This window comes from Sus scrofa, chromosome 6 (genome assembly GCF_054392235.1).
Source record: "Sus scrofa isolate SSC_HxYL_T2T_F1_AM1 chromosome 6, Sscrofa_HxYL_maternal_Yorkshire_Landrace_v2.0, whole genome shotgun sequence".
Lineage (NCBI taxonomy): Eukaryota > Metazoa > Chordata > Mammalia > Artiodactyla > Suidae > Sus > Sus scrofa.
Window position 1 is genome coordinate 90576954 of NC_139388.1, and position 13976 is coordinate 90590929.

A 13976-nucleotide genomic window follows, 5' to 3' on the forward strand; every position below is an offset into this window, starting at 1 on the left:
ACACCGGATCCTTAACCCACTGAGCAAGGCCAGGGATCAAACCCACAACCTCATGGTTCCTAGTTGGATTCGTTAACCACTGTGCCACGACGGGAACTCCGCAGCACTCTCTTTATTGAGGTTGTTGGTTTAGAGATTTCTTCAATTAGATTTTAGCCTTTTAAGGGCAGGGGCTGTCTTATGTGACTCCCCACTGCACCCGACAGCAGGGATCTAGGGATGTAGGGTCCAGAGCCACAGCTCCGATCAACATGGGCCCACTTCCTGAGCAAACGGAACAGAACTGCCCCTCTCTGTGTCTGGCTCATCTCCAGTATGCGGACTAAATGATAAACCCTAAACTGTGTACTTACGCTGGCCAGTGAACAAACGTGTTCTGTGCAGGTGAAACTGGATAGAAAAGAGCAAAAAGCTGCAGACACCTGGAGAAACTCACCCAAACCGGCATTTGCTGGAATCACCCAGTCTCCCGGCTTCACCCCGGTCACATGGCTGCCCACTGCCACCACCTGTCCAACACCTTCGTTCCCTCCAACAGCCGGCAGCTGGGGAAGGAGGCCGTAATTTCCTAAAGGGGAAGAGCACAGAGGGTCATCCAGTGTAGCCTGGGCAGTGAAAGAGCACGGACTCTGGAGTCAGACCTCAGCCCCACCTGGCCTCTGCCTGTGACCAGCTGTGTAAGTAACCAACCTCTCTGAGCCCCAGCTTCTTCATCTTTAAAGGGGGCTAATCCTCTTCAGCTTCATGGTTATTATGAGGATTAGATAAGATAATGTAGGAAAGGAGCCCGAGCCGTATTGCAGGCACTTCACCAGGGTTGGTTTGTTCCCCGCTGCAATCTTCCTAACTCTTGAAAAGCCTCACATTCCAGAGAGAGGAGGCCAGAGGGGGCTCGCAGCCTGCAGACGGCTCATCTGGAGAACAGCTGCTGCTAATCACAGGAATTTCACACCCACACCTGAGGAGGAATGAAAACGAGGTGGCGGCTAAGCAAAAAAGCCAATTAACACAAGCTGCAGAAACCAAGGTTACCTTGGATCATATTGATGTCAGATGGATTGATAGGGGCCGCCAGCATCTTCACATGGACATCCGATCCGCCCACAGCAGCCAGCTCCAGGTTCTTCAGTCTAAGCACAAAGCCAAAGAGAGATGTTCATGTCACCCAGGCTACACAGGGAGTCTTTTGCTCCAATCATCTCCCCAAAGTAGGTCAGGCAGCAACATTTTTGAGCTGCCTTTGTGTGCCCAGAATTAGGGTTCTGTTAGAAAAGAGAGGGGGTAACTATAACCATATGAGGAATTAGCGCACAGGAGACAGGACGACTCTCATTAACTGCAAGTGGACAAGGCCTTGTGACCTCTCAACCTCACTGCCCCACTGTAGGACAGAAAAGTTAGAACTCCTGCAGGCATGGATCAGCCTCACGTTTTCCAAAACTTGCCTGACTTTAAGAGCCACCTGGTATGCTTACTAAGAGTACAGATCCCAGGTTCCTGCTCTGACCTTCTGAGTCAGCATCTCCAGATTAGGAGCACTCTAAAGAGGTCTTATGAACGGGCACAACCAGGAAACCCTGGGTTAGCTCATTGTTCTCCTATTATCTTCCCCCCAACATGCACAGGGAGAGGAGACACTTCCGTTAGTTGCAGTGGAGGTGAAGGAAAGAGACACATGGCCCAGAGTTGGGAAAGAACTCCCTGGGTGATGCCCCCTGCCCTGGAGCGATGTCCCTTCTGGATGAGGATGCTGGTCTGTCAGAAAGGATGCTGGCTGGAGACCTGTGGGTCTTAGGTGTGGGGCTCCACCACAGGATGGCTGTGTCACCACAGGCAGGTTTCCCTGCTGCTCGAGGTCTCCGTTTCTCTATTTATAAAATGGAAGTGATGCCACTATTGTCCCCCTTTGCACTGGATCACTTCCAAGAGCTCCGCTCATTTCAAGTCTATGTGGTCACGCTCTCTGCTCAGGGTGTGCGCGCCCCGCACCTTAGGGGACCAACATCTTTATCCCCTGGAATGTTGGTTGATGGGTAAAACCTGCCCAGTGACAATACCTATGTGCTACTTTTGCTTTTTATAAAAGGAGACTTTTCACCAACTAGAAAGGGCTGATCAGTATATTAGACCAATGGATCCTTGTGACTTTCTAATTATCAGACTCTTTTTCTGTCTCTACACCTCTGACTTCATGTTTGCAATGCATTTCTCTGCCCAAATGTACTTGTCAGGTAATAATTCTTATTTTTACTTACTAAAGCCACATCTAACTGCCAACGAGAGGTTCTTAGCTTTAGGCAACAGTGTCACTGCACTAAGCTGATGTAATTCCACCCACTTCCTGCTGAAATCCGACCTTTTAATTATACTCGAGGCTCCACTTGGAATAAAAGTGTGATTTCCAAGAAATGCCTTGTACTGGTAGTAATACTGGTGGCAGGTATTTATGAGGTGTGTATTATACACCTGGTCCTGTGCAAGGGCTTTAAATGCATGATCTGATCTAAGGTGTAACACTCCTGTGATGGAAGGATGAATATTCCTGTTCTATCAAGCAGGAAATGGAGGCTCCGAGAGATTATGAAACTTATGCAGGCTAGGTTAACTGGTCAGAGTAGAGCTTACCCACTTTCTGAGTTGATGCTCTTAATTACCACGCTCTGTGTTAGCACCTGAAATTAGTATGGGACTCCCACTGACTGCCCATGGGGCCCCCTGGGGACCCAACCTGGGGATCCCTGTACTGAATTATGACCAAGTAAGGGAGGCCATACTTTACCAAGACTGAGAACCAGCTGCAAGAAATCAAATAGAAACACTCTCTACAGAAAATGGTGAACTAGGAAGGAGTTGATGACCAAGGCAGAGAGAATAAAGGGCCTTTTTCCCCTTCTAGGTTAAGTATTAAGGAATGTATGTATTTGTATATAGCTGGAGGAGGAGGAGTCCTTGTAATAACAGTAACTACTGTTCCAGCACATGCATACCAGTCAGGCATTCAGCTAACACGTTTTCAGTGCCAGCTTTCATGCTATTATTCTGATTTTACAGCCCAGGAACAAAGGCACAAAAGAGGTAACTAGCTTGTTTAAGGCCACGGAAAGTAGTAAGTGGTTGATCTGATTTGAACCTGGCAGTCTGATGCTAGAGAAGCCAGCTGGTGAAGGGCTGACCCCAGATCAGGCTGAGGGCACCAAGAGGAGCACCAGCCCGGAGGAGTGTGCAGCCTTGATCCCTGCTGGACCCACCTGGGGAGACGGGGTGGGGTCTGGTCTAGAAAAAAAAAAAAAAAAAAAAAAAAAGAAGAAGAAACTATTGCTTTCTGGTTTCCAAAGTCTCCCCATATCCTGGTGGGGTCCTACCAGGATAAGCAGGGAGGCATCAGCGCTGTTCCTCTGTGAATGCTTGTGTGTAAAAGTCTGCATTCCAGAGAAAAATCCGGCTCAGAGCAAATGGATTGTGGACTAGCTGCTCCTTTATATCATCTGTACCGCTTCTCTCTTGCATTTTGACAGATCATCAGAGTTTTTCTGTAAGCTGACAGAGTCCATGTGCTCCAGCTACTTAAAGACATATCTTCCTGGACATTTTCTACACGCTCTCCCCTCAGCCCAGAATTCCTTTTCCAGCCTCTCCCTGAAGTGAGAAATTCAACTCACCCTTTAGCACCTGACTGAAATTTTACCTCCCCTAAGATGCCCCCTGACCCTCTTCCTGGTCCTGAAGAAAATCACCTGCTCTGCTCTCCGTGCTCCATTACACAGGTCGGGGGGCTACACCATTTAAGACCATCTCATACAAGTTTATTGCTTTCTAGGTTATGAAGTCTTTCTCTACATTTTCCTCAATTGGTCACAACAAGCCATAAGCTCACAATCCTTTTCCAACTCTTGGGGCCAGACGTCCTCCAGAGCTCAGGACTGTGCTATCTGTCTGCACTGCTCCCTGGGGTTGGGACAACACTCCAATCAGACATGTTTCTGCAGCAAAATGCAGGAATATTCACACCAAGTGGGGTGAGTGGTGACTCTATAAATACTTCACTTTAGGTTAGGTTTTGCCTCCAAATGACTTATGAAAACAAAACAAAACCGTTAGTTTTCAGAGCTTTCTGGATTTTGGAGTGCAGACATGAATTTGAATCCAGGTCAGTTCAGTGTTCCTTTTACTTAGCACTGAGTTTCAGAATGTCTTGCCTCCCCGATAGACAGTGAGTTTAGAGAGGGTAGAGAACTTTTAGTCTTAACTCAGTGTTTAGCCTCGTGTTTGGGACCAAAATGCTGCTTTTTAAAGAAATTATCCCATTTCCCCTCTAGTGAGAAAATGTGGCATAAAGGCAAGTGATTTGGGGAATCAGGCAAGGGGTTCAAACCACAGGGACTTAGCTGCTGAGGTTGGTACTTGTGCTCCCTGGTTCTGGTCTGTTTAGGAAAATACCCTTGAAGAACAGGTGCAAATAAAGATGGAGATTATCCTTAAGAGAGTCCAACTGAAGCAAAAACCCATGCCTCTTTTCCTCACAGGTAAGTGCAGATCCAATTTGCAATAAGATTAGAGTTTAAAAAAAAATCTAGATGACCACGGTCAAGATGAAAATACAAGTAGAGTTCAGTTCACAGAAAAAGGGTAGAGCATGGATCTGGAGTGAAACAGCAGTTCAGGGTTTGAATCCTACCTCAGTCACTGACCAGCTAGCTAAACCTCCCAATACTCAACTGTGGAATGGGAGAAAATGAGCAGTCAACTCACAGGATTAAATGAGTTAGTGGACACACACAGCTCTGGCTAGAGAACCTGACGCACACAGATGCTGAAAAAATGGCAGCTCTTATCAGTGGTAGGAGTATCCAAGGAACTCTTTGAAACAGCTGGCTATACCTCTGAGAAAATCACAGATCACTCAAAGGAAGATGGCAACTTTTCGGCAAGGTCAAGGAAATCTAATCCAACAAATATTTATCGACAGACCTACAAAGGGCCAAGTACTGTGCCAAGGACTTTAAGGATGGAAAACATAGTATCTGCTGCCTGGGAGCTTGATGGCTTGGGACTGACACTCGGAAACACAGGAAGTGGTTTGTGGTGCTAATGCCGACGGAGGGTCTGAGCAGCTGGAGGGACTTGGGAAGGCCTGATATGTTAGTTAGAGCTTGAAGGGGTTTACTGGGTGGATGGACTGAGGGGTGCCTCTTCAGAGGGACTGGCAAAGAATCTGACCTGATGGTAGGTCGGGTACAGGTGCAGGCTGGATTAGAGCTGAGGGAATGGAAAGAATTTGATTAACCTGGAATCTCTTAAATAAGAAGTGGCGGTGAAGTCACTTGGTGACTGATTCACGTGGGGCAGGGTGGAGTCTCTGATGGTTCCCAAGCTTCGGGCTTGGGCAGCTAGGTGCTGAGATAAGGAGGGAGTGGCTTACTGTGGAAGAAAGAGACCTGAAGCTTGAAGCAGGTGGCCTGCTGTACAGGATGGAGGCGAGAGCTCTGTGCTGGACATACAGAGCTATGTCAGCTTGTGAAGGTGGAGTTGGGCAGCAGATGAACCTCTTCTGGGCGAACTAGCTGGACAATTAAATGATAACCAATGTTAACAGCTTACTAAGCTCCAGGCATCGTGCTTAGCATTTTATATACAAGATGTTGTTTGGTTCTCAAAATATCTATCTGGAGGGTGTTGTCACCCTAATTTTCAGATGGGAACTGAAGCTCAGAGAAGTACCTTGCCCGAGGTTAAACTGTTAGTAAGTGGCAAGGCTTGCTCTTAAGCTTGACTCCCAAGCTCAGACTGCTGAACACTAAGCCGGGATTCCCTACGCTGTGTGTGTAGAACTTCCATCCCGGGAGATGGTGTCAGGTATTCCTTAGGGTCTGAGGCTTTTGGGAAATGCTGCCTCCTCAACTCCCTTTATCAGATCCAAACTGCATATCAGTCATAAAGGCTCTGAGAAGTCTTTCAGTAAAGAAACACACAAGGGGGTTCTTTCTGGTTTCTCTGTAATCTAGAGTTTCCAGAGTTAACTCAGCCGGGAACACTGTCCTCACAGCACACTGAGTAACTGCCTGCCCCTAACAGCAGTTTGAAAAATGCTGCCCTGGGCTGCAAGGCGCTCCTGGTTCTCTTCTTTGTCTTCTGCGAGCCTTGCTGCTCTGCGCCAGCTGAAATTCACAGAAGTGGGAGGGAAGGAGAGGGCGGCAGGAGATGGAAAGTTGAAGCTGCAAACACAGGTGGGTGAGGGCGGGGGACAGGCCCGACCCTGGCTGCTCGCCCAGGGGGAGGTGTGTTGGTCCAGCTGCATCTCACCAGGGGGACCAGCCCCAGCCTGCCCCATGGAATGCCATCAATACCACAGACGCTGCTGCTCCCGCAGACGCAGACAGTTCTAACAGCGTCGTCAAGGATACCATGCTGCTGAGACAGGAAGGAAAATGGGGCTGAGTCTGAATTCCAGGAGTTCAGACTGGGTGGACCTTGGGTGTAATGAGAGCAATTTCTTCCTTTGCTGCTGTTGTTGTTGTTTGTTTTTTTAAACTCACCAAAGGAACTGGTGGCTGTGTTGTGGAGTGCAAACGAGGCACCCAAACAGAGTCTGGCTGGCTCTCAAGGCACTTTCCCAAGACTGTCCAGTTCCTTCCCCTGTGGGTGTAATGGCGCCACGCAACGCGGAGGGATGCCTCTGTCTTCACTTGACAGATCCCAGCCTGGATAAGGTCACAATGGTTCCTTTGAGGCCAAGGCTGTACACCTGTGATGCCATATGAACTACAAGGGAGACAAAAGCAGGCAGAAGAAAGAGCCCTTTTGAGAGGGGAGAAAAAAGACCAGCACTTTGGGGACTGGCTCAGTTCTACTGGCTGTGTAAGGCGGCCATCGGCCAGCTCTGCTAAGATAGCGTTCCTGCCTTCTGCATTTAATTAGCAACCATTTGTCCTTATCTTGCATCTTCCACTCAATCACCTCAAACTGGTCGCTTGTCACTTTGTGCAGGAGGACCTGTCATGGGCCACAGAGACTTTCTCATCTGCTCACTACAGAGAGCCAAGGATGTGTGTTCTGTCACCCGGCACTGGGTGAAGGTAACCCGATGTCTTACGGGCCCTCCCTGGTCTGTCTGCAACCCCCATGGTCACAAACAAGACGCTTTCTGTGATTTAGTGAAATGCCTGGCGTGCTGGGTACTGTTCTGGGATTTGATTAATAATTAAAAGCAGGGCACAACTGGGAAGCTGTGGAAGAAGGAAGTTCTCTAGCTCACAGCTCGCTCCCCAGCAGGGGATGTTGGCGGCCGCTAATGAGTCCTGAGCTCTCAGGGAAGGCTCCTTTCCCAGGGCAAAGCTCATCTGTTCCAAGTTCCTTGGTGTGCGGGCAACTCCCACTTGCCTCCCCCTGCCTCTTACAGTGTCTCTGTCTCAAAGTCATCTTGCCTTCCCACCATTCAGGACTTTTTGTTCTGTAGCACAATCACTTTGAATGGAAAGGAATCAGAGACTGAGGGCAACTTCTGGAAGTTTCTACCTGGAGTTGGAAAAAACCCTTTCCCTACTCTCTCAATCTCCTACTTTCCCTCAACTAAGATTACCAGAAAGCTTGCAAACCCCATAATATTCTACCCCTGCTAACGTTAGGAAACTTGCTGAGGTCGAACTCTCCTTTTGCTTCAGAGAGCAACACTGGGCCACGGTGGGGGGGGCAGAGTCCCTGCCTGAGGCTGCTTTTATCTCTTTGCGGGTACAATGCTGACCGTGCAGCCCCTCCCTGGTGGGCTAATTATTATGTAACTAACCAATGGCAAAGTGAGGCTTTGGTGAAATCTTGTGCACAGGACTCTGGATTTCAAGCCACACCATCAATCCCTGGAGGCTTCTGGAGCAAACGGTGATGAGCAGGCAATCTAAAGCCTGCTTCAGCTTCTCAGATTCATCAGGGTTGGACAATTGTTGGATCAGAGGACTCAGGCATCACAACCATTTCCATGGCTGCAATATTATGTTGAGAAGGATGCTGAGGCCTCATCTTGTCTTGGCAGGAAAACGTGTTGTTTGAAGAGGATGAAGTACAGAGGTGTGTAGGTTTTGAGGTACATAGAAAAGGCAGCTGTGCAGGTTTGTCACTGGCACAGATGGGGGCAGAGGGACCACATGCACGTCTATGTTTACTGCTGCTGACCTTGGTCAGCACCTTAGCTTCCTCCTTCCTTCCTTGGGCTGCACCCACAGCTTATGGAGATTCCCAGGTTAGGGGCTGAATTGGAGCTGCAGCTGCTGGCCTACACCACAGCCACAACACCACCAGATTTGAGCCGCATCTGTGACCTACGCCACAGCTTGCAACAATGCTGGATCCTTTAACCCACTGGGCGAGGACAGGGATTGAACCTGCATCCTCATCGATACTACTTAGGTTCTTAACCTGCTGAACCACAACGGAATTCCTTTTCTTTCTTTTTATTTTACTTTTTATGTTTTGCTTTTTAGGGCTGCACCAGGGGCATATGGAAGTTCCCAGGATAGGGGTCTAATTGGAGCTGCAGCTGCCAACCTACACCACAGCCACAGTAACGGATCTGAGCCGCGTCTGCGACCTATACCACAGCTCACAGCAACACTGGATCCCCAACCCACTAAGCGAGGCCAGGGATTGAACCTACAATCTCATGGATACTAATTGGTTTGTTTCCGCTGGGCCACAATGGGAACTCCCTCTATCTTTTTTTTTAAATGGCTACACCTGTGGTATATGGCTATTCCTAAGCCAGGGACTGAATCTGAGCTGCAGCTGTGACTTATGTGGCAGCTGCAGGCAACACTGGATGCTTTAACCCATTGCACCTGGCTGGGGACAGAACCCATGCCTGCAGAGCAACCCGAGCTGCTGTAGTCAGATTCTTTTTTTTTTTTTTGTCTTTTCTAGGGCCGCTCCTGCGGCATATGGAGGCTCCCAGGCTAGGGGTCGAATTGGAGCTGTAGCCGCCGGCCTACACCAGAGCCACAGCAATGCGGGATCCGAGCCGCGTCTGCAACCTGCACCACAGCTCACGGCAACACCCACTGAGCAAGGCCAGGGATCGAACCCGCAACCTCATGCTTCCTAGTCAGATTCATTAACCACTGAGCCACGATGGGAACTCCCTGTAGTCGGATTCTTAATCCCTTTCTTTTACCAAAAAATTACTGAAAAGGATGGAGACTGTAGTGATGCCCTCACTCTAATGAGTGGTGGGGTTGGGACTAGAACCCAAGCCAGTGCTCTTGCAGGTGGTCTCCAAGGACACACCTTGAGCCACAGAGTAGCCCAGTGTTATCTTTGCTCTTCCTTCTCTAAAATGAAGATCCGTCCCATCCCACTCAGGGTGGGACAGGCCTGGAGCCACACCAGAATGCTGCAGGAGCAGCTAGGAGGGCCAGACAGCAATAACTTGGAGCTGCGGGGCCGTGGCATTCCTCTCAGACGCTCTGGTCACTGAAACCCCGTCTACAGTGCAGTTCATTGGGGGTGTGCTGCCAAGTTTCACCTTCAGCGGCAAGAATGAGGAAACAAGGGTCCAAGGGCTTGGCCCCAAACAGCCTAGTGTGAAGTCCAGAGGGAAGGTGATGTGCGAGTGTCACAGGGTGTAGAACCTGTGATCTCAGGCTCCCTCCTGAGCCTGTTTCCACAGATGCCTCCCTCAAGGATCACATATTGAGCACACTCTATCTGTTAGGCAGACCCTCTGGGCTTCTGCCCATGCAGGTTCTTCTACATGTTCTCTCCTTGTACATGGCCCACCTGATCTTCAGGGGGACTCAGACCTCGTGTCTAAGCAAGCATCCTGACCACCTGAGGGGGTCGGGTGCCTCTCTTCAGGTGTCCATTGGCTCTAAACGAAGCTATCACAGCGCTTACTGCCCGGACCATCTCCCGGAGGGCAAAGGCCACAGATTATTCATCTCTGCACCCTCAGTACGCAACACGTAGCAGGCCCTCAAAGAAGCGCTGGCTCACATGTTAGCGTACAATGAGTTCTGTCACCTCCTCCTTCACTCACGACCATAGAAAAGAAATTCACAAGACAAGCAAGCAAGCAAAATCCCAGTTCTCAACAGAGCGCCAAGTCAGAATGATAACGAATTTTGTAAAGTCCTGGAATTCTGGTTTAAAAACCAAGTCTTGCGCAGAGTTTTGGTTTCAAACACCGATGCCAAGTGTAAAAGTAAGAAATCCCCTGAGAGTAAACAGTGCCCTGCAGTGAGAACTCACTACCTACACAGCCTGGGTCCCCACCACCTGCTCCCCAAATTCCATCTGGCTAAGACAGAACGGGTATTTGTCCAAAGGTTTCACAGCTTCATTTCATTCTGTGCTAGCAGCAGGCAGGTGGGAAAGCCAGGATGACTAGGATGCTGTTTTATGAAAGCTTCAGGATCCTGAAAAGGGGGAGAGACAGAGGAGAGCATTCCTACCAACTTCCCCAGGGTGGCAGGAGGGTGCGGAGGGGGTGCCCTTCCTGTGAAGAGTAGAGACTTGGGATCACCTGAATGACCTATAATTTCACCTTTTCTTCTGACCTATCTAGTCCCTTTTTTTTTGGCTGCACCCATGACATGTGGAAGTTTCAGGCAAGGGACTGAACCTGAGCCACAGCGGTGAAAATGCTGGATCCTTGACTACTAGGCCCCCAGGGAACTTCTCTTATTCTCAATTTTATACTCTATCTCATGCTCAAAAAACATTTGAGATGACTGTCATTGTTTCTTCAGGTCTATGTCTATATCATGGACTTTTAATGAAGAAGGGACATCCTAATTCTATAACCTGGGGCTTCAAAGTGTCTTGAACCTCAGTTCTCTTATCTGCCAAATGGTGATAACAATGACCAACCGGGATTACTCTGATTTTTAAATTTCATAATGCATGTGGAGAACTTGGCCCAATGCCTGTCACAAAGTAGGCACACAATACATGAGAGGTGTTTTTACCATAAGATCTAGGAAATGCTAAGTTCTAAAAGGGGACTTTCAGGAACAAAAAGAAAGAACACACTGAGTTTCCAGAAATTATCTGATAGAAAATCCAGAACTCTGCAGGAGGGCAATGGCCAAGGGGACCTCTGGAGTTTCTGGAATGTTTGTAATTCTCCCATGTCTGTCATTTTCTTCAGTCTTAACTTCATTTAGATTGGCAGTTCTTTTTTTTTTTTTTTTAATTTTATGGTAAATGGAAACTCCCAGGCCAGGGATTGAATCTGAGCCTCAGCTGCAGCAACGATGGATTCTTTTAACCCACTGTGACAGGCTGGGGATTGAACCTACGCCAGAGTGACCCGAACCACTGCAGTTGGGAGCTCAATCCTTCACATGAAAAAAGCCCAGGTGCTTATTTAGGGGATTCATTTAGGGAGGTTAAAAGAAACTCTAAGAGACCAGAGGAAAAGGCTCAGTAGAGTACAGCTGGAATATTTGGGGCCAAGGAGGCATGAAGAGAGACATTCAGAAGGTTGACATGAAAACAGGAGGTCCCTGGAGGCCTCATTTTGAGGAGTTCGGCAACATCCCCCGACCCAGATCCTCACTCCCTCCCTGCTGTTCCCAGAGCTCTGGCCATAGCAGCTTGGGGAACACTCTGCTCAGACACCATGACCCCACCTGGTGCAACCTGACCTGCTCATCCAGTCACTAGGATGCTTAAAGGACACTTGATTCTTTCTGTGACAGTGTGGTTACCCTAAACCACCTAAGATGTGACTACAAAGGAGAGAATCCCAGTCTCTGGCCTCGGTCCATCCACGAACAAGTCAGGTCGCCTGAATCTGGGTCAGAAGGGAAAGCTGCCCTTCGGGGGCAGAGAGAATTCCTGCCTGTCTGACAGTGTGTATTCACTAGGCAATGGCTCTCAAGCCAGGGCCATTCTGGACCCCCCTAAATACTGCAGGAGTAGCACTTGGGAATATGTAGATTCCACAAGTGACCCAGGTGACTGAGATGTGAAGCCAAGGTTGAATAAATGCTTCACGGAAGTTATGTTTTGAACTTCTGGGACATTATCAGGGTTCCCACACAAGGAGACAAGAGAAGCTGTCTTTTTTTTCCTAAGTGGCATTTGCAACCAGACCAGTCTGGTCCAGCTTCCCTGGCTCTCCAAGTGGAGGACATCAATCAGGAGGCAGCTGCACTCAGGCCTTTTCTAAGGGTCCCTGAACACTGGAGATGCCTTCCTCATCACACAGAACTCAATTTATTACGGAAATTAGATTCAGGCTCAACTAGCATTTTTGAAGCTCCTATTTTGTGGCAGGTCCTCCACCAGACACATAAACTACAAGCCTATGAGAGACTCACTACATTGTCTCCATTTGGAATGCATTCCTGGAAAAAGACTGTTCATCAGAGATGTACCAACTCATTACAGCACAGCCCTCAGGGAGATGTCTTTCCGACATGGTGATTTATCACCTATGATCAACATACAATTTGGGGTTTATTTATTTATCTTTTTAGGGCCACACATGCAGCATGTGGAAGTTCCCAGGCTAGGGGTTGAACCGGAGCTGTGGTTGCTGGCCTACACCACAGACACAGTAACGTGGGAACTGAGCCGAGTCTGTGACCTACACAAGACTTCACAGCAATGCCGGATCCTTAACCCACTGATCAAGGCCAGGGATCGAACCTGCATCCTCATGGATACTAGTTGGGTTCGTTAGGGCTGAGCCATGACAGGAACTCCTAATTTGGGGCGTATTGACTGAAGTTTCTTCTCAATATTCTTTTCAATTGCTCTAATGGTGGATGGGGCTAGGCTGAGTGCATGACCAGGAAATTGTCTGAGGCTTATCCCCTTCAGATGTCAAAACATCTAGCTTGAATTTTTTTTTTTAAAGTAAAAATATGGAACGCTTCACAGATTTGCATGTCATCTTTGCGCAGGGACCATGCTAAACTTCTCTGTATCGTTCCAATTTTAGTATATGTGCCGCTTAAGTGAGCACTCTAGCCTGCATTTTAATCATGAAAATAATTCCTTGTTTGCTTGTCCTTTGGAAAACAATCAAACCATTTTGCTGGGAATCAAAGAGTTGTAAACAAGGGAGTGCAAGAGAGTATGCAGGTGCTTTTTGCTGAAGAGCATTCGTTTTATTGCAGCTGATTAGCATTATGAGCTATGACTATATTGTTTCTATTTTTAAATGGGATGAAACCGAGGCTCAGAGAACCTAGGAACTTGCCAAACACACAGAGCTAAGATAGGAAGGACAAAGATTTGACCCTGGGTCTTCTGCTTTTGCCCCAGTACTACTACAGTGACCCCCACTAGCTCTTTTGAATGACTATAATCATTTATGTGCAGATTTACAATCAATGAAAAAATTCATATACTGTTTTTATCAGCTGCATGCAAAAACCATGGACTAAGATTCAACAGAATTTTAGGACACGATCATAAAAGTAACAAGGGCGCAGAGGGGCTGAGTGGCTTGTCCAAGATCAAACAGCTACTTAGAGGCTGAGCCTGTATTTGACACTCAGTCTGTATGGCTCCAAAACAGGAGCTGTTTTTAACTAGTTAAAGACACACATACAGTGCAGTGGAGGGCAAATTACACAAGAGGGGACTCTGAAGCCATGGATTCCTGTCTCAGTTGCACTCTTTATTAGCTCTATCACTTTGGACAAGCCCTTTGCCTGCTGTAAAATGGAAACAATCATCTCTGACCTACTTTCTGGGATGTGAAGATCTGAATGGATGAAAAAGTATTCTGAAAATCCTTCCACAAATTAATAGACCATAGGAACTCATGTAGACCAGTCAGACAGACCTGGGTTTAAAAATCCCCACTCAACCACTTAACTGCTTTGTGTGACCTTGGACTAGAGAGTTTACCTCTCTAAGTCTCTGTTTTCTCATCTGCAAAGTGGGACTAAATCAAGTACCTACCCCAAAAGACTGAGAGCATCCATTTACACAGGGACTGCCTAACACATAGAACGGAACTAATAAACGTC

General features: G+C 48.0%; 1 protein-coding gene and 1 non-coding gene across 22 annotated transcripts in view; both read right to left on the minus strand.

Moving 5' to 3' along the window:
- Positions 1-13976, minus strand: part of MECR (mitochondrial trans-2-enoyl-CoA reductase) — a 36482-nt gene that overhangs the window by 22057 nt on the left and 449 nt on the right. For 14 of the 21 annotated variants that reach the window (XR_014804883.1, XR_014804881.1, XR_014804873.1 and 11 more), the window contains 2 exon segments: positions 1033-1130; positions 437-568 (listed from right to left, as the gene is read on the minus strand). Coding sequence is in view for 9 of the 21 variants with exons in the window: in XM_084958282.1 (XP_084814408.1) it covers positions 437-568; positions 1033-1130 (230 nt within the window). In the remaining 12 variants the exon portion in view is untranslated. 21 annotated transcript variants of the gene reach the window in all.
- Positions 12855-12961, minus strand: LOC146402642 (U6 spliceosomal RNA). The gene has a single exon (XR_014808752.1). It is a non-coding gene; the product is annotated as a U6 spliceosomal RNA (small nuclear RNA).